General features: G+C 45.8%; 1 protein-coding gene across 1 annotated transcript; it reads right to left on the bottom strand.

Annotated features, from left to right (window-relative positions):
- Positions 1-1,814: 1,814 nt before the first annotated feature.
- Positions 1,815-20,669, bottom strand: PtA15_5A617 (uncharacterized protein; the record flags this gene model as incomplete). The annotated part of the gene is made up of 5 exons (XM_053169397.1): positions 1,815-2,009; positions 2,073-2,503; positions 2,566-2,613; positions 2,708-2,807; positions 20,574-20,669. 5 exons carry the CDS (start codon positions 20,667-20,669, stop codon positions 1,815-1,817), a joined length of 870 nt encoding a protein of 289 aa, XP_053020598.1.
- Between the last annotated feature and the right edge of the window lie 232 nt (positions 20,670-20,901).

Here is a 20,901-nt window from a genome sequence, read left to right as displayed (position 1 = left end):
TCGAGCGGTGGTCTCCACGTGGCTCACCGGTCCGTCACATTCACCCTTGGGGGGTGCGGTGGCTCAGTTAGCCTTGCACGGAGCGGATCAAATCCGCGGGTTATATCTGCAGCAGAATGTGGTACCGCCTGGGTACCACGCACTGCATTGCATGGGGGACATGGAGGAGAACTGGACGAGGAAAGATAAGAAAACAAATAACATAAAAAGGAAAAAAAGGAAAAAAAGGAAAAAAAAGGAAAAAAAGGGAAAAAAAGGAAAAAAAAGGAAGAAAAAAAAAGGAAAGAAAAAAGGAAAAAAAGGAAAAAAAGGAAAAAAAAGGAAAAAAAAAAAAAGGAAAAAAAAGAAAAAAAGAAAAAAAAGAAAAAAAGAAAAAAAAGGAAAAAAAAGAAAAAAGGAAAAAAAAGGGTAAAAAAAAAAAAAAAGGAAAAAAAAGGAAGAGAAAAAAAAAAGGAAAAAAAAGTAAAAAAGGAAAAAAAAGGAAAAAAAGGAAAAAAAGGAAAAAAAGGAAAAAAAAGGAAAAAAAGGAAAAAAAAGGAAAAAAAAGGAAAAAAGGAAAAAAAAGGAAAAAAAGGAAAAAAAGGAAAAAAAGGAAAAAAAGGAAAAAAAGGAAAAAAAGGAAAAAAAGGAAAAAAAGGAAAAAAAGGAAAAAAAGGAAAAAAAGGAAAAAAAGGAAAAAAAGGAAAAAAAGGAAAAAAAGGAAAAAAAGGAAAAAAAGGAAAAAAAGAAAACATGAAAACAAGATAATTAGAAGCCGTCTGCGGCACCATCTTCATCTTCATCACCCGGGGCCTCCTGGGCTCTGTCACGCAGCATCGCCTGCACTTCTTTGTCAGAGGGGAGGGCAACCAAGATGCTGGCAATCTCACGCGCCGTCTTTGCGCCATCAAAAATGTGTCGGTTGTAGTCCAAGATGAGACGGCCATACCTGATAGGTAATCACACATCAGAAGATGTTCGTCATCAGAACATTTTTGTCCAATATACTGAGGAATAAAGTTGAACTTACGCCACTTTGTAGTCTTGCGACTTGTGTCGCATGGTCTCCAGGTGTCAATCGATCAGCTCCCAAGGGGATCGAACCAAGGTAGTCGTTCGATCCTGTTGACGCTGCATGTACATATGCAACCGAAGGTACGCCATGCGTACCACCAAGCTGATGTGGATTGATCGAGCCACATCGGCTCGCGTCATGAGTGCATGTTGAGGGGAAAATTCTTGCAAAACCTGATTTCTCGGCAACAAAGATTCCATCAGCCTTGGTCTTTTGGCTTTAGATTAAAGTGATAAGTGAGACTTACTGTGAAAACCACATCAGTGATTTGTGGGATAGGCACAGCAATTGCCTGGGCCCCTGGCCTCGCACCGGCCATAATCTAAGAAAGGTCATTGTGATCAGCAAGTCAGTTTAAGGGATGCAGACCATGTGGAATGGTGACTGACCATCTTTGCAAGCGCGCTCTTCTCGTATTTCAGTAAATCTCGGATGAGGAGGGAGACACTATTGACGGTGTGGTCTTCATGATCAATATAACCCGCCGGGAGGTAGGTAGTCTTCCACTCGTGGTCCATTGCATCCACCTCGCCCTGCAGTCCCAGCTATCGAGTCACCCAGCTGACAGGTGGAAAGGATGTGGATTAAAGTCTGCTCACCTTCACTAATACCAGGGGGGTTTGAGGAATGAGGGCGCGGGTATCCACAGTATGAGTTCGACCATATGACTGCAGGGCTGGCATGAGGAGCTTTTGGCGAGTTTTTGCGCGAATTAAGGCCTAATTAAGTCATTCAAACACATGGGTTAGTCCTGTATATCCTAATCTTGGGTGGGTTGACGTACTCGGACATCGCGATGGTAAATAAACCCCCTACTGGGATTGACATCAACAGGGGGGATATGGACGGGGGCTGGGACATGTTCGGGCCCACGCTGGGTACCAGATTGTTCGACTCGAGCTCGGATTGATTCAAGGTACATGAGCGTAGCCAGCACACGATCAGCCTCTGACAGCTGGGCCGGGGGAGATGTGTCAGATCAAGCGAGATGAACAGAGGATGAGGACATATAACTTACGGCTGCGACTTGTCGGACCCGCTCGATCTGACCGACATCTAGGCCCAGTTTATCTGCCAGTCGTTCAACTGAAATGGCGTTATCGGGCCCGGGGGGAGTTTCATCTGGCGTCGGCTCACTGCGGTGATTTTCAGGTCCGTCTGGAACATCACTGGCGTTATCGGGCCCGGGGGGAGTTTCATCTGGTGTTGGCACACTGCGGTGATTTTCAGGTCCGTCTGGAACATCACCGGCATTATCGGGCCCGGGGTTGCTATCTTCATTCTTGCTACGCAGCATAGGGATGATAGGGGTCAGCTCTTTGTCTCGAGCCGCACCATCCAGGTCAGGATGGATTGCAGCCGATGCGCCTTGAGTTGGGCTCCTGGCTGTGTAAGGAGCCGCAGCCAGTCGGGCCGGGCTGATAGTAGCTCGCATGGGGCTGGTGACTCCTGCTGATTCGTTCAATCAGTCAGGGGAATACATAATATACATGTGTTCAATGCAGACTGACCTGTAACTGCCGGTGTTGTGCGTGCACGGAATTGAGGAGTAAAACGGCCTGTACACAATGACAAGTTGGACATGATATCACAAATGAAGGGGTGTCAGGTCTGTATTGACGGACTGTAACTGGGTGGGGAGATTGAGCTTACCTGCCACAGATTCGTTCCTTTTATTGTGAGCGGCGAGTCTTGTCGGAGGTGGGGTTGCTTGGTGGGATGAGTTTGGCTGAGATGGTTGGAGCAATCCCCGCTGGTCGGAGCGAGCGAACCACGATCACATGAGACATTTGAAATTCTACTTGGTGATCTCGACATGATATCAACTCCCGTGATTTCGACGGATCACTCTCTCACTCCCCATTCTTTCCTCACCGGGCTCTGATCTTCTTATTGCACCTGACCGCAGAACATCTTTTTAGATTAAAGCATCACAATTTGAGCCGTGTTATCTCTGAATTAGTTTGAGTCAGATCCATTGTCTTGACATAAGCTACATGCCATGCAAAACTGCCGAGGAAATTTCAACTGAAGTCCAAAAACATCCCCCTAAACATTTATTTCACAGTCCATAGAGTTAAAAGCAAAAAATTCTAACTTTCTAATAAGTCAGTAAGATTTAACACCTCTGATTTATCTCTATTACTGCATATTTATTTTATCCAAATAAAATCCCATACACACAGACACAAAAAATTGAGATAATAGACATCCAAAAAATATTTATATTACTAACAACTTACTCATTCCATCATTTAAATCAAAGTCTGTTCATTTCTATTTGGATTATTTTATCTCCTATCTGTTCCAAAAGCATCTGGAAAACCAGAAATAAATCAGGATTTGTATTTCATAAAGAAATATCCAAATGGAGGAAATAGCAGGTAAGGGCTTATTGGCTTGTTGTTATGAGGATTGGCTCTGATTCTTTGATTTGTCTCTATGGACCGGATTTGTCTCTATGGACCGGATTTGTCTCTATGGACCGGCAGGATTCACAAGGTTTGTAGATTCTCATGGGGAGGCAAGTTACCAATGTCATTACTATCATGGCCGTAGAATGAAATCTGTCACGCAGCACTTGAACTCAGCTGCACACCTGAATGCTGTCAGGCAGAATGTTCTTTTGAGCCAATTACATCTCAGGGAGCTGACAAAAGCAAACACAAGTCCTGTGGCACAGCGGGGGCCTTCAGATATGGATTTGGACCATACCTGGCCAGCTCAAGATTCTGTTGAAACTGAACTCCACTTCCCCCAGGTGATCCAGCCTGAGTATGTCATCAGAGATGATGATGATGTAGGATTCGGCTCAGATTCATCTGGGGGGCATGAGGCCCCATCAGAGTATTCTGATGAATTTCTCTCTTGGGATATGTTTGGAGAATCAATAATTGAACAACGTGAAGAGGCCATAACTCTTGCAAAAGCACAAGACACGCGTCAAGCAGGTGGTGCACCAAAGGTCAATTGGGATCCATTCAACAGTGAGGAAGTAAGACCTACTACTTGAGATTGTGTTTCTATCATTTTACTCATGATATTTCTGCATCTTACTTTCCAGGATTTGATAGCATGCCTCATTATGGGATATTTGCACACTCTTATGTCACGTGTAACATACCTCCAACTTAGGATTATCCTAAAAATGAAGAAATTAGCTCTGCCATATTGGGATGCTGTACGTAATTCAAGAGAAAGAATAAGAAAGCTCCTGAACTTTGTCAATAAGGAATCTATCAGTGTGTGGGATAATAAGATATTCCACATTAGTGTCAAAGGAATCTTGTCTAATGTAGTTAATTCTTTGACTGTAGAAGCAATGAGTATTGAGCTGATTTCATTTTCTTCCTTTTCATAGGAATTGCTGAATCCATATGTGAATGGGCATCTTGAATTTTATCCCCATGACCCATGTGGCGATCCAATTGACAGCCTTTGTCAAAGCTTCAAATGGAGAGAAGATCTACCACGTGACATCCGGGTGCAAATGGTGCACATTGAATCAAAGCATTTTTACATATATGAACCCACACAGCTGAAATCAGGTGAAGTGGTGATTCCCACCTTTTTTTACAAGGCCAAGGGGAAGTTGTATGCAAAATGCTATTCACCAGAATTTATGCCACATGAAACTGGAGATGCATTTGATATCATTATACCGGCGGATATTAAATTCACTGAAACCCAGCACCAGCGGGTTGTTGATATCAATGATTTTGACAAGGTTTATTCAGAAATCTCAGAAATTCCCATGGGAGATGGCACATACATTACAATAAAAATTGGTGATAATCTTTATGGTGAGTGCATCAATCATTATATACAACAAGCGTGATTTGGTAATTTGACCAATATTGTGTTCATAGAAGAAGATAACAGTGGAAAAAGAATCCAAATTGAACTCCCCAACCCTTGGCGGGAAAAGGCCCAAAACTGCATCATCCAACATGTACCACTTACACTCTATGCAGACGACACATCTGGTAATTGCTCCAAACAATGGAACAAACATATATCATATTATTTCACTTTGTCAGGACTACATCCACACTGGTCAAATCAGGAGTACAATTGTCAATTCGTGGCAACCTCCAATGTAGCAAGTTGCTTGGAGTTGGCAGATCCAATTATTGAGGAAATTAAGTAAGTTGTTCATTAATTTTCCATTTAAAAATCATGATCAGCATCATGTTGACACTTGTGGAATTACTTATTATTCCTTCCAGTGATATGAGCATCAATGGCCATTTTGCTTATGATAGCATACTGAATCAGAGGGTACTAATTATGAGTTTTGTACTAGTAGCGCTTGGGGACTCTCCAATGCATGCAGAAATGACCAGTACACCCATGCCCGCAAATGCCAATAGTCCTTGCCGTATGTGTCAACTTTCGGTGGTAAGGAAGGAGGATAAGTCACTTGTGGCTTATGTGAAAGATTTTTTACGATTGACCACAGGGGGACATGTGGTAAGTAGTTCAGTAAATTCATTTTTAGTATGCATGGATGTGACCTGACAATCACCTTCAAGCCCCCCCCTCCACGCAAGTGGGAAGAAACAATATCATCCATAAAGAAATGTTGGCAAGAATCCAAAGATGAAGCCAAGACCGCATACGATGACAAAACCAAAGCAAAAGGTCTTAAGGACAACATAAATGTGGAATTTGTTGAGAGGTACCACCAGAGAAATAAGCCAGGTCAAAAAGAAGAGATAGAAGCCATAGAGAAAGAGTGCCCAGACAGGCTGTATAATTGTTTCTACACTTTGAAGGGTGAGCCTCTCTGATGAAAATTTACATCTGTTTGATACTGATAGCCTCCAAATTTGGAACAGGATTTGATGGATGTAAAGATACGCCTGTAGAGATCTTGCATGTATTACAGCTTGGAATCATTTGATACCTTCTGCGTGACTTCATGGAAGGCCTTGGGGAGGCAGACAGACGGAAATTGGAGGGAAAATGGGAGTCTTTCAACAAAGGCGCACTAAATATTCCTTCTTTGAGGGGGGTGTTTATGGTCACCCACTACAAGAGTTTCATTGGAAAGCATATGAAGATTGTGGTTCAAGCTGCCCCGTTTGTCTTCTTTCCATTTATGAACAGGCAGCAAAGGGATATATGGATGTCGTTGTGTTACCTGTGTACATATGTATACCAAACAAAAATCGACAACATGGAAACATACATTGAAGATCTGCAACATCATATTGATATATTCCTGTATCATATCTTGAGAATGAATGCACAGTGGGTCAATAAAGCTAAATTTCATATGCTCCTCCATCTTCCCGAATCGGTCAGGCGGTTTGGTCCACCTAGCTTGTTTTCATCTGAGAAATTTGAATCATACAATGGAATAATGAGGAATGCTTCAATTCATTCCAACCGTCAAGCCCCAGGGAGGGACATAGCAAACACCTTCTCAAATTATCAAGCAATGAGGCTCATACTGTCTGGTGTTTTGCTCTATAATTATGTCAAGAGGTATTATTTCCGACCTTCAAAGGAGATCACTCATATATTTAAATTCAATAAAGAGGTACAAAAACTCATGGGGATTGACCTTTCAGAACCCATAAGGTATCCAATATTGTACAATGAAGCAGTGCCTCAAAATGAAGTGGCTATTCCAAGTTTCCTTTATGAGAATTTCCCGGAAATAAAGTGGAAAAGGGTAACAAGTATCAAAACTGGAGAGCATGATATAGTCCAGACAGGCATTTTTGTATTGGTAAGTATGAAATTTGTAGTATGAAGATGAACAACATATACTTATCAATCCAATGGCACATGTAGATACGCAGACCCAAGAAATATCCAATTGTTGGATATGTGATTTCAATTTGGCAAGCAGAACATTCATCAAGTACCTTTTTTGTAGAAGTCCACACTTACAAATCATCTGGAGTCCATGCTTTTTATCAAATGCGGGAATACCAGGGCACAAATACATATCTCTATGTCAGAGCTGTGGTGAGTCAACCAATTTGTGTGGCTTTCAAATCACATATATATTCTACAAATCTGACCGAGAATTTGTGTGAAAGGATGTAATTTGTTGTCTCAATTTCCAGCATAACTGCAATGACGCAGGGTGCCAGGTAGTTCATGAGAAAACAGACAGAGTAGGTAGGCAAGAAGGCCAAACCTCCAAGTATAATGTCAAGCATGACCACAGCCAAAATCATAGTTATATACTTAATGCATGTTCATTAAGATCAATGATATACCACAGGAATGAATCCAGGTTGTCATTTCCACGAGTTACAGCAGATGAATGGGAAGATGCCACCAGAAGAGGCATGGAAACGTGGAACAATAAACCTTATCAGCCAAACACAAAAACCAAAAACCCAGCCCAAAAAAAGGGGAACCCCTTGTTAAATGGACAGGTCCCTCAGACAACCTCAAAAACACCCCCCCAAAAAGATTTGACATCTCTCATAAGTCATCAGAATTTTCAACCTCAGATGAACACATCTTATTCAGTAGCAGCCCCTCAAACCAAACAATTTGTTCAGAATCCTAGTAAATCACAGATAAAGATTAATGCCAGTATTCAAGGGCTCCAAGCTCCCCCCGCGCCACTCATTCACAGTGGGCATGATTCACATTATCCAGGTAGTCAGATGCAGCACAGCCTACTAGGAAACTACTCTCAAAATGCACCACTCCACACTCAAAAAAGAATGGGTGCAAGCATTCCAAATTCTCCTGGTTTTAATGAATCATATTCTCCCCAAACAATTATGCAGCATTATCAAAATGCACCACTCCACACTCAAAAAAGAATGAGCGTTGAAAATTCTCCTGGTTTAAATGGATCATATTCCCCCCAATCAATTATGCATATTCAGTGTATCCCTTCAAACTTATCCACAAAGTACAGCCAATCAGAAACTGCTAAGAGAAGAAAAAGCATCTCTGATTCAGTATCTGTGTTGAATCCAATATCCATCAACCATCATTCTTTGTACAATTCATTACGTGGTCCAATCTCCAAGTCCATTGACCCCAGACTATCAGAGGTATTAACACCCAAAACTTTCTCAAATCAGCTAGTTAAAGGAGAGGAAGCAAACCAAGGAAATAATAAAATATTCAATTCCTCAACATCAACACCCAAGACTTTCTCAAGTCATAGAACACTTTCAGACTCTTTTCATTTAGGACCAAAACCTCATCCACCTGATATGAGAGATGACTACATATGGGAAATTCCAACCCCAATCCAGCCGTGGGTGAAACAAATTTTTAATGTTAAAGGAGATGGGCACTGTGGATTCAGGTCTGTAGCATTCCTTTTGGGAAGAGGAGAAGAAGACTATATGAACATACGGCATGAGCTATCAGAAGAGTTGAAGAACAGGAGAGTCTTTTACCAAAAATCCAACCCTTTCTACACTGTTGAAGAACATTTAAAGATTTTGAATGCGCCGTCTCCTGAACCATGTGGGGTGGAATATTGGATGACAATGCCAGGAATGGGAAAAATTATTTTAAATACATATCAGACCCCAGTTTGTTTCTATTTGCCATATGAAAGTACATCATTTTTCCCGGACTTTGTTCTACCAAATGACAATCAGCCAATTACATTTGCTTTGATTCCATCAAAGGCACATTTTGTTGCTATCACATTCGTAGATAAGGATCATTTACTAGTCCCAACACCAGCTGGATATGTGGGAGAGACAATTTCAGAAGCACAATTAGCCTGGCGGCAAAAATATCAACACTGTATGGCTAAGCACACCCTAGTGTGCAAAGATGGGGGAGATTTTGAAAAGACCATCAACACTGTGAAGAAGGAATATGATAGAGTGGTGGCAAAACGTGAATTTTTACATGGTAGAGTGGTAGAACAATGTGAATATTTGAAACAATTGCAGAAAAAGAAATGAATGCAATGCCTGATACAGTAAGCAATCAAGACTGTGTAGTTGATTTCTGAGTTAGTCTTATTGTTTGATCTATAATTATCAAATAGGAGCAGAGTAGCCTAATAAGATAACCAAACAGTTGACAGGTGTTTTTATGAAAAAGTATATGATTTTTTTGAGAAAATATGATGTGAATCTTATAATAACAATGTTTGGAGTCCATCTGCCACATCAGTTCAGAGTGCCTCCTCCCCAGCTTAGAGTGCCTCCTCCCCAGCTTAGAGTGCCTCCTCCCCAGCTTACAGTGCCTCTGCCACAGCTTAAATTTGACCTCAATTGGACACTCACTAGCAGTTTTAGAGTAAGATATATAAATATATATATTACTGAGTAGTTGAAATAGAGACACAAGTAATCTAAGAGCCAGTGTAGAGTGAAAAAACAAGTGTTCATTCATTGGTTTATCATTCCATGGAGTAGTGGATAGAAAGGAGAAAAGTGGAAAATAAAAGCTTTGAAACAACTATTTTGAGTGGCGGGGTCTTGGTGTCGGTGGAGGAGGATAGTTGGGTGTTCGGGCCCGCTTCCTGAGGGCGCTGTTTGAATCCCTGACGACATCCGCATCATGTTTGACTCGGATTGGCCGTTTTTCTGGACCCTGACGAACAGTTTGTATTCGATACTGATTGATATCTTTCCATCGGTTGATCTGGTCGAAGCGGGGTGGTGATGGTGGCTGGGTCTGCAGGATGACACATGATTGTTGAGTGGGAGGGCTGCTGGTTGTTGTGGGACTTAAGAGGGACTTGAGAACAAACACACAAGTCTCGCCTCTCACGGCTCAAAAGGATTGACGTGGAACCCACGAACGCCATGGAATTGTTCCCATTGGCTCCACCGGGCATCCAAGCAACGGCCGTGGATTCCCCATCTGTGGGAACCACGAGGATGCGCTGTTTTACACAGTTGTCGGCTCCACCGTGATTCTATCACGAGGAGATCCCAGGAGGGTGCAGTTGTCGGCTCCACTGTGATTCTATCACGAGGAGATCCCAGGAGGGTGGAGCCGACTGGATATCACATCGTCACCACCCATTTTCGACGGGGTGGTGATGGCGACGTGGGGCGCAGTGAATTCCACGCGGTTTTCACGGAACCGGTGTCACGCGTCGTATCCACAATCTCGCTCGCCAGGAAGTACCCCCGGCGTGTAGCTGTGTAGCACCGCCAGCAAACAGCTGACGTAACCCAGATTTCGTCGCGCTGATAAAATCCAAACTCAAATTCAAACTCGCGCCCCGGGTGTGTCGTCACCTGTTGTGGATTTCGTCACCTGCCATTCTCAGTGGCAGGTGCAAGAGAGCACCACTCCCTTGATGGCCGGTGCTAACCGGTCATCAAGGGGACAAACATGCAAGATTATAGCCCCAGACCCGCAGCAACCTCCTCGGAAGCTAGCGCGGTTAGACCAGACCCACCCGCAGCAAACCTTCAGAGAGCTCGCGCGGATAGAACCAAACCAAGCCCCAGCTGCACAAAGAGGTAAGCCCCTCTAGCAGTTTAGCCAAAACCCTAAACCCAAGCTATAGCTGACGGGAGTTGCACAGTCCTTGTAGACACGGCACTCGCGACAGCAACCGCAAAGGAAAAAGGTAAAACAGACCACGCCCCCGGGTACGTAGCCGAGCAGAGATAAAGTTGATACGCACTACATGCTGACCAACTTTATACTCAACAGAACCCTTGCTCACCGTATTTGGGATAAGGTGCAAGAATTGCTTTTGTTGTGGCGTAGATCCTTGTCTCTACATTGCTCCTCCCTGACCTCCTCTTGACCCCGCCGTACTCCAAATGTGGAGTTTGCACACCCCTACCTACAACACTCCCCCTCAAACTCCACACCACTAAATACATCATGAAAGAGAATGAAAATGAGGAGAAAAAAATTCTACGCGTAAACAAGTGAGAGAAGTCATAGAAAGAGAAAAAAAAACAGATGGATTTTGGAGAATGGGATAATGAAAGAAAACATCAATAGGGAGAAAAGAGAAATAAAGAAAAGAAGAAAAAAAATTAGATCATCTGAAAATCTTGCTCGTCGATGTCGCATGTAGATTTGCCCGTAGAGATTTGGTGAAAAAATCCGCCAAGTTGTCTGAGGTTTTAACCCATTCAAGTCCGATATTGTGTTCCCTAACCGCATCATTTACAAAAAAGAAGTTCCTCTCGAGACTTTTCATGCGACCTTTTGAGGCGTTATCGTCGGATATCAGGACCGCCGCATGGTTGTCACATTGTATCTTGAGTTGTGGTTTGATGCCAAGAGAGTTGAGGATCGGAAGTAGAAAGAGAAGAAAATTGACTGAGGATCCAAGCGCTATGAATTCCGCGGCACAAGTTGAAGTCGCCACCACTTTTTGCCGTTGAGATCCCCAAGCAACTGGGCTGTTGAAAAGGTTCAAGATGAAGCCGGAAGTGGAACGTTGAAATTCTCCTCCCCAGTTTGCATCTACCCAAACTACCAAGTCTTCATCCTTTGGTCGCAATCAGAGTCTTCTTGACCGCGTAGTGTTGATGTATTGGACCAAGTGTGATAAGGAGTTCCAATGAGATTCGTTCGGATTGGAGCTAAACCGTGCCAGATAGTTCACTGCAAAGCTCAGATCGGGTCGTGTGCCTAACGCAAGGTAGTTGATCAATCCAATTAACGACTGGTATAGGGTTGTTGATACCGGTTCCCCCCATGATGTTGAAAGGTTATCGGCCGGGAGAGGAGTATTCACCGGCAGCAAAATGGGATTCACTTCTGATTGGTACTTTTTGATCAATTGGTCAATGAGCAAATGCTGGCTGAGAAAGATCGAATCATCCTCATATTCAATTCGGATGCCAACTAACTTGTCGGGTTTTGAGTCCCATTTCACTCTTAGGCTGCCTTCCATTTTCTCTTGAAACAAATCGATGTCGGATTGAAAATTACCAAATACAATACCGTCATCAACATGTATCCACACAATGATGACCAAGTCTCCTTTCCTGTATCGGTACAGGCATTCCTCTACCTCGTCGCATTCAAAACCCCATCCATGTAGTAAGCTCTTGAAGTGTTTCCACCAACATCGGCTGGCCTGTCAGGTACCATATAAAGCATTTTTCAGTCGCAGGACTTTACCTGATAGGTGAGGAAACAATTCAATCGGTGGATCGACGTAAATGGTTTTGTCAATTGGGCTGTGGACAAAGGCCCCGGTGATGTCGAAGGAGTTGATTGTCCATCCATTTCGGATGGCAAGGTTGAGCAGGACCCTGAGAGTTGATAGAGACGCTGTTGGGGCAAACATAGATCGTACGTCTTTGCCTAGCCATTGCTTGAACCCGCAAACCACAAAGCGCCTTGAGTTTGTTGATCAAACCGTCCGAGTTCCGTTTGATGTCGAAAACAAACCGAGTTCCAATTGAGTGTTTATTTCCTTTATCTTCAACATCAAAGGTGTCAATGTCCACCAGCTGGGTCCATTCTGACATACACGCTTTGCGCCAATCCGCCGAGGCCCAAGAGTTTAGCGCTGATTTTAGGTTAGTCGGGATATCCGTGTCTGATATGGCCTGAAGGTTCTCCACGTGACTATCTTGCTCTTCACATATTTCCTTAGTCCGCTCCTGTCCAAGCTTCAGAACTCTACAAACAATTGAGTTGTTAGCCAATTTAGAAGGAGCAGGGAATATTGGCTTCCCCTGGAAGTTGAGAAATGTAGCACACTCAGAGTTGGACACCTTCTGAGTTTCTGGATTCCAGAAAAACCATCCCCGTTTGTTGTCTTGATAACCAACGAGGTAGCCGGTCCAACCACGTTGGTTGAGTTTGCGTTGTCTTTCTTTTGGAACATGAACGGTAGCGCGCGCCCCAAACGGGTAGAATGTGTTGGCTTCTGGTTGTCATCCAGACCAAAGTTTGAGAGGGGTGTCTTTGCATTGTTGGTTGGAAATTCGATTGACAAGGAAACAAGCGCAACGATACGCATGTGACCATAGTTTTGACGGTAATTCCGAGTGAGCTAGGGTTGACCTGGCGATGTCGCCGAGAGTACGATTGAGCCTTTTGGCTTTGCCATTTTGTTCTGGCGTGTAGGGAGAAGTAAAGATTAATTGACTACCTACGGAATCCAGATAGTTAGATAGTGATTGGACCGTATATTCCTTCGCATTATCACATCGAATGAACTTTGGGGCTGATCCAAAATGCAACACGATTTTCTTGATTAGAGCAATGAGGATGTTTGGTACTTCCAAGCGGGTTTTCATGGGAAAGACAAAAGAGTAAGTGGCCGCGTGGTCACGGACGGTGAGAAGAAAACAATTGCCGGATAAGTCAGGATCAAACGGTCCCATCACATCCGTGACAAGGAGGTTGAGGCGGTTGTCATGTGGAATAACCTCAGGCAGGGATTGCCTTTGTTGTTTGCTTTTTGTTTGCTTGCAGGTCTCGCAAATAAAAGGTTGCCATGATTTGAGGTCGAAGGAAGGAACAAACCGGCGTAGGAAATCTTTGACGATTTTGTCCGAGACATGACCGAGGCAGCAATGCCAATCAAAAGCAGGGGAAGAGATTCTGGCCGATGAGCGGGTGGAGACTTGTAAAGCAGAGGGTTTGAAGAAATGAAAAGAATCAGGTTCGACGATCCACAATTGGTCGCAATAGCGGGCAGTGATCGAAGCAAACGAAGATATCAGGATGATGTCGTGATTGGGAAGGAAGGACGGTTGGAATCCGGAGTCAATTAGTTGGCCAAGGCTAAGAAGAGTGCCCGTCATTTCCGGGCTGAACAGGACCCTTGGAATTGTTAGGGTACCAACCCCATTGGTCATCCGGAGGTGTCCACTGTGTGTCGCCAGCATCAATCCGTTGGATGAAGCCAAATTGAGTTTCATGGGAGAGAGATATGAAAAGGAAGGGAAAGATCCGCTCACTTGGTGGGTCGCCCCAGAATCCAAAACTGTGCCTGTGCCAGCGGCAACCGTTTCATCCACGCCCACGGCTGAACAAACTGCCGCATTCGGTTCAGGGCATGTGGGTGGGCCATTTGGGGTTGCGGCTTGGCGGGCAAAACCAGAGACGGGGCAACCAGTGATTGGGGTATCGGGCGGTGGCAGGTTGGCATCCCTGCGGAGTGTTGGACATGAAGACCTCCAATCTCCCAATGCCCCGCAGTATGAGCAAGGTTTGCCGTCGAATAATGCCGGATTATTCGGGCTGCTGTTGCCCTTTTGGATGTTGTTGATGGCTGCTGATATGTCGTTGACCGTGGGATGTCCGGGCCGTCCCACATTTTGTTGCCGTTGTTGATTAGGAAAGTTGGCCTGGGTTCTTGGTTGACTTGGCGGACCGTTCCAAGGAGCAGATCGGCCAGGATGATGTCCTGGGTTGCTCCAAGCTGGTTGTGGCGAGTTACTCCACGCCAGACTTCTGGGAGTTGATTGATTCGGGAACGCACAAAAAACTGATACATTGTGTTGTTGATCGGAATCGAAACGCATGCTCTCGCCGTACGCAGAGGTGATGATTTTTTGTATGTCTCTGGCTGTAACATCCTTCTTGGAGCCGAGTTGAAGAGAGATGTTCTGAAAGAGTTGAGATCGGGAGATAGACGCAGGGGTAGGAGCAATGGCCTGTAAGATAAGGCTTTCAACGAGTGAGGGTAGACCCGCTCCCACCTTCTTGAGATCAGAAAAGATGTCAAATGTTTTGTTAAAAAGGGCCTGGAGTTGCGACGCATCTGTCGCTGGGCCGGTGATGTGGAGTTCCAGAAGCTTATCGACCAGTTCAATCTGCCAAAAACGAACCGTTCCTTGGAAAGTCACCTGGACTGCTTCACAAGCATCAGTCCCTGAGGTGCATTGATTGACCAGCGAAGAGAGCTTGTTGTGGACTGTGATCTGGATTAAGTAGAGCAAACTGTTGTTCTCTTGAGCCAATAACTTCTTGTAATTTTCTTGATCGTCAAAAAAACTCGAATGGCCGAGCGTGAGTAGGATAACCCGGGTGAGTCCTCGCTTCCATTTGGTGAAGTTGCTGCCGTTGGCGGCCAGAGGTTCGACATCTTGTTTATAGATGCTTGGTTGCTGGAGGAATTTGTTCTTGGGGGAGACGTCGGTTGCGTTGCCTTGTGACATGTATGAACTAGGTGAATCTGGGATCAAAATGGTACTGGGGGAAAGAGGCGATATTTCCGGTGAAGACTGGGGTGTTAATCTCTCTCGAGGGATGTTGATTATTGGTTGATATTCGGGTGTTGGAATGACAGCTGCAACGGGTAAGCCGAAAGGATGTATAATAATTCGTTTATCTGATGAGATTGGAGCCAATGGTGATTCGTCGATGTGCTGGGTGATAACTTTAGAAAAAATGTACAATACTGCCAAGATGAATGGCGAGGGTGGTCGGTTGTGCTCCAAGGGATCTCCCTTTTCTTTGACGGGAGACGGTGGTAAGGGAGGTAGTGCGAGTAGAGCTTTGTATGCTTTTGTTTGTTTCGGGCGTTTCGCGCGTGTTGGTGGTGGTAGTGGACCGGCGATTTCAGGTTTGTCACGCCGAGTATTGACCATGCATCAACTCTAATCCAACGAGATTCCTGACCGTGTGAGCTAGCGACTTGGTGAGCAATCAAGTCTTAATCTGTTGTGGCGTAGATCCTTGTCTCTACATTGCTCCTCCCTGACCTCCTCTTGACCCCGCCGTACTCCAAATGTGGAGTTTGCACACCCCTACCTACAACAGCTTTTAGCCAGAATCACAGACAGCACCAACCAAGGTGAGCAGATCTCAGCCCCATGATCTAGCAAACAGAACAAAAGCTAAAGCAAAGTAAATTACAATTACTACCACAGCTCCAGACACCGCTCATCCGTATAGACAGGATAAGATCAAGTTATTCATATAACTGATCCCTGCAATGGTGAGTCAAAAGAACCAGAACAAGAAATATAAATAGCAACCAAAGACAGACTTGACTAATGCGCACTTAATCGCACTAGACTCGCCAGACTCATTTTACTCCAGCGAAGCGCAAGCGCAAGCAACCAGGAAGCTTTACCTGACTCAGCTTAATCCCGTGCTGCTTTCAGGTAATTCTTCTCTTCTCACAAACTTCTCTCTTTTCATTTAAATCACATTGTAAATAGAAGAGAGATTAAAAGACAGAAATATACTTTCAGTTGCTCCAAAATTTTCCACCTAGCTCCCTTGATGGCCCGTCTGTCAGCCGGCTACGCAGCGCAAGCCAACGTAACAATTATAAAAATGATTATAAATAATATTTTACAATTTTTTGTGACAGATATCTATTTAATCTGTCACATATTATTTAAATATATGATAAAGACTTAAAAAGATAATGTACATATAGATTAATAGTAATATTAATCTTGAAAACTATTGAAAATGAGGAAAGATACTCTGTGTGGATAAGAAACTACGCACAAGTGCTCGAGTTACACTTGTCAAAGATACTCCCGTGACATGTGTCAATGTCCGGTAACTTTGGGGAATAGGAGATCTATCTTCAATAAGATCTTCTTGACAACTAAGACCCCATCCGACATCAAGAGCAATAACCAGATTGATGCCGTTAATCAACCGCCCCAATTGAGCACGAGAATACTAAACTGACGGATATCAACCGCCACATAGCAAGTCAAAGGATCATCGAGCGATAGTAACCGCCCCAGTTCGTACTCATTGAAGAGACTTCCCCATCAAAACTGGAGACATTGAAGATATATAAAGAGGTCAGTTTTCCCTCTTTTCTTTTCTCCTCAGCTTCAGACAACCCGCCGACATTCTAATACCAGCATTGCCTCAATATCCTACCAGCTTTTGATTGATCTAGTCTTTGAACCGTCTCCATCTCTAGCCCTTAGTAATCTCTCAATCTCTTTTTGCTGCGATAAAGATTGGTTCTCTATTATAAGTAAGTAAGAACCCATTTCTCTTATCGCCGCCAGTCTCTTTTTACTCGTAAGACTGGGAATAGAACAACACCTGCTAGCAGGCCCCAGCAGTCATCCTTGGAGGGATCTAAACAACCCCTGTTCGCAGGCCCCTCCTAAAAATATATATCTTTTATTTTATTTATTCAAAATAAAACAACTCCAACTATCCATTTTTTATATTATCACCCGGTGTAGCTAGAAGAACTCTGTTCTTGGCATCACCGAGGCTGACACCGTCTGTACCGGCCATCAAGAGGAACACCCTACACCCTCTCGATGGCCGGTCAGTACCGGCCAGCAAGAGTAAAGCACTATTTATACTCTCGATGGCCGCTACTGACTGGCCATCAAGAGGTGATACACATACCCCTCAATGGCCTGTCAGTACACCGGCCATCGAGACAAAAACACTGAACTCTTGAAGGCCCGTACTGGCCGGTCATCAAGAGCAAAACTCTCTTGGTGATGTGTATACACATCACCCTTGATGGCCCGTCAGTACCGGCCATTGAGAGGAACATAATACACTCTTGATGGCCTGGACTGATTGGCCATCGAGAGGAAATACACACCCCACTCGATGGCCCGTCAGTACCGGCCATCAAGAGGAATATACTACACTCTTGATGGCCTGCGCTGACTGGCCATCGAGAGTGAAGCGCTTTGCTCTCAATGACCAGTTGGGTCACTGTGCGAGATGCGCATGTCCTCTCGATGGCCAATCAGTCCAGGCCATCAAGAGTGTATTATGTTACTCTCAATGGCCGGTACTGACGGGCCATCAAGGGTGATATGTATACACATTGAGAAAAGAGTTTTGCTCTTGATGGCCGGCCAGTACGGGCCATCAAGAGTTTAGTGTTTTTGTCTTGATGGCCGGTGTACTGACAGGCCACCAAGGGGTATATGTGTCACCTTTAAATGGCCGGTCAGTAGCGGCCATTGAGAGTGCAAACAGTGCCTTACTCTCGCTGGCCGGTACTGACCGGCCAACAAGATAATGTTGTGTGTTCCTCTTGATGGCCGGTCCAGACGGGCCATCAAGGGAGATTTTTGGCTTCGCTGGCCTCGGGGCTCCCTCTTGGCCCAGCGGAGCTGGCTCTGGGTGGCGTCACAGTTGCGCCCCTCAAAGTGAGAAACGCATCATGGGTGACCCGGCGGGGCGCTCCTGGGACCATTAGACTCGCCCCCGATGCGCCCCATCAGGGCGTCACTAGGGCGGTAAGTTACCAAGCGCCCTCCGGGCGTTCCGATCTTGCAGGGTCCCGGCGACGCCCCGGAAGCCGCCCCCGGGGCGTGGGGTTCAACCCGCTGTGTAATCGCTATGTAGTCCAGCAAGGTACACCACGGGTGCAGTTTGGCATCGCAGGGACGCCCCCAGAGGGGTCATCTGCAGGACGCCCTCTCCCAGGGAATAAGGCATCCCTTGGGCGACGAGATCCACTTATAAATTCGTGCCGCCATGACAGCGGCTTGCAACGCCCCCCTGATGACCCCTAACAAGAACACATGGCCGCCCCGCCGCCGTTTTCCAGATGCTCAAGGCCAGGCAAGACGCCACCGACCCACCTTTGGGACAGCAGCACGCTCAACACGTCACTGGCCTTTGGGTACCAGTGGACACCCCATTGGCAACCGCACTGTACCCCGGGGATGCCCCAGCCCCTGCCGGGCATACTGTGGATACCGCCCCCCCTCCCACCGCGGCACCAATTGGGCACCCTCCAGTGAACACCCAGAAAGAGAAGCGGCCCCGTGCAAGCCAAGCCACACACTTATGCAAAAAAATAGTCTTGCTATACCACAACTATGTACACTGAAGGACTCCGAGGGAGCCACACAAAAACAAGAGTAATTGAGAGAAAATTGTGAAACAAGTGACCATAGACTGTGTTGGTGTGGCTATCAAGACTGAGCTATGCCAGAAAAAACAAAGGCGGGTGACAGGCGCCCCGCGAGAATCAGCCATTAAGGGCCTCCTGCTCGGCAGGTTTGTCTTTGGCGGCATTTTCCCGCATGCGCTCCTGCACCTCCTCCTCCGTCAGCAACTTGATTGATTCCGGGTCCATGTCCGCGAGATATTGTTGGCCAAATGTGGCATGATCATACCTCAGGACCAGTTGATAAAAACTACCAATGACCGCACCGTCATTAGTACTTAGTTTCACACAGGAAGAAAACAAAAATACCCACGCTGTACGGTATTGGCGGCCCTTGCCCTGCAATTCAAGCAGGTGCGCATCAATATTCTTCCATTGCCTGCCCGCGTCCCCTGGTCCCCTCCCCACATGCTGTGCCACGGTTTGCACTCGCAGATAAGCAATGCAAGCCTTCAGGTGAGACTGGTTAGCCCTATCATTGCCGGCTTCAGCCTCCGGTTGATTTGCATTTGGGGGAATCAAAGCAGCTCTCATCTATTGTGCACGCTCCACCGTCAGCCCATTTGACATTAGACCACCGTTTATTTTTGAAGACAGTCTCACTTACATCAGCAATCAAGGCCAACACGCTGGGCACTGGATGGGTCACATTCCCCCCCGTACCAGGTTGGATTGCACTCAGGAGCTGTCAAAATTTGCCAGAGACGTGTCAGCCACTCTCAAGAGGGTTACAATGGCACATGGGAAATACCAAGTCCCTCACTCTGCCCCAACAGTGCCTCAACTTTCGTCACACAAAGCTCTCAAGACTGGAAACCGCTGCGGGATCGCTTTCCAAGTAACCGCGAGGCAGGTAATCATGCTTGAACTGCACGTTCTGTGTGTTGATATGATCCTGTATTGTTGAACAGGATATCAGCCCCATTTTACGAGCCCACCCGGTACCAACATACTCACCAGAACTAATGTCAGCAGGCTTCGGAGGTTCTAAGGCGCTCCGCGAGGGGTGTCAGACCCATAGACCTTCAGATTCCTACTCAAGAGCAGCTTGTGTGCCTTGCGTTGGACAAAGGCCTACAAAACTGACTCATCAGAAGTTTCTGCACCCCGAAGGCCACAAACCACAGAACTCACGGTAAACACAGGCACATAGTGCCAGTTGTGTGCTTGAACCGCTAAAGGCAGCTCCGCGGCAGTCGCCGACACTCCCCGGGGTACTGTGAGGTGCTCTTGCCGCAATTGATCAATCGCCTGACGCATTGCCAGTATGCTATACATGGTGACAGCGTATTGCCTTGGTTGAGGTACCTGCAGATCACCTTGCCAACAGTGGAGCTCCGGTGAGCATGAATTTTCCAAAAAAATAGGCCCAAGGTTACTCACATAGGCGAGCTGCTCACCAACCTCTGCGTACCCGCCAGCCAACTGAAAAAGAGCTTCAATTTTGGCAAGGAACTCATTGGTCACCGGTTCATCAACGTGTGCCATCCTCAAAACCAATGGAGGCCATGCTTGCTGCCCAGCCAGCACAGCATGTGGGACGGCCAGCTGTCACAAGTTTGCTGGTCCCGCGCCACCTACCCCCTGCACTGCAGGTAAAATAGCTGCAACCACATGTTAGCTTCCATCCACAGGACTAATATATCACCACTAACCAGGACGGGTGGGCCCTCCCGCGGCTGCCGGCGCCGTTGCATTCCTCAGCGGTGGAGTGTAGTCAGGTGCGGCGACTCTGCGGCGAATGCTTGAGCGGCGAACCCGTGCTGGGCCAGCAAGGGAGGCTTGATTGGCGCCCGGGTTTGCGTTGCGGCCATCGTCGGAGATTTCAGAGTCCGAGGAGTAATGCTGTGACATCGTGTTGAGAATACACAAATTAAGGTTTTTTAAGAGCTAATCACAGGAACCAAAAAAGTGAGAATTTGGCAAAGTGCAAGTTTGAGTTGAAATGAAATGATGGGGCAGTCTGGTGATGGATGAAGCGGGTTAAATGTTGGTTTCCTGTGATCATCTTGGAGACGTCCGCGGGCTTTCCCAGGGTTGCCCCTCAGGCAGGCTCACCACGATGCCAGCGAAAGGCAGATTCACC

Source organism: Puccinia triticina, chromosome 5A (assembly GCF_026914185.1).
Source record: "Puccinia triticina chromosome 5A, complete sequence".
Taxonomy (NCBI): domain Eukaryota; kingdom Fungi; phylum Basidiomycota; class Pucciniomycetes; order Pucciniales; family Pucciniaceae; genus Puccinia; species Puccinia triticina.
Note: the sequence above shows the minus strand (reverse complement) of the source record. Positions and strands in the feature narration are given on the sequence as shown.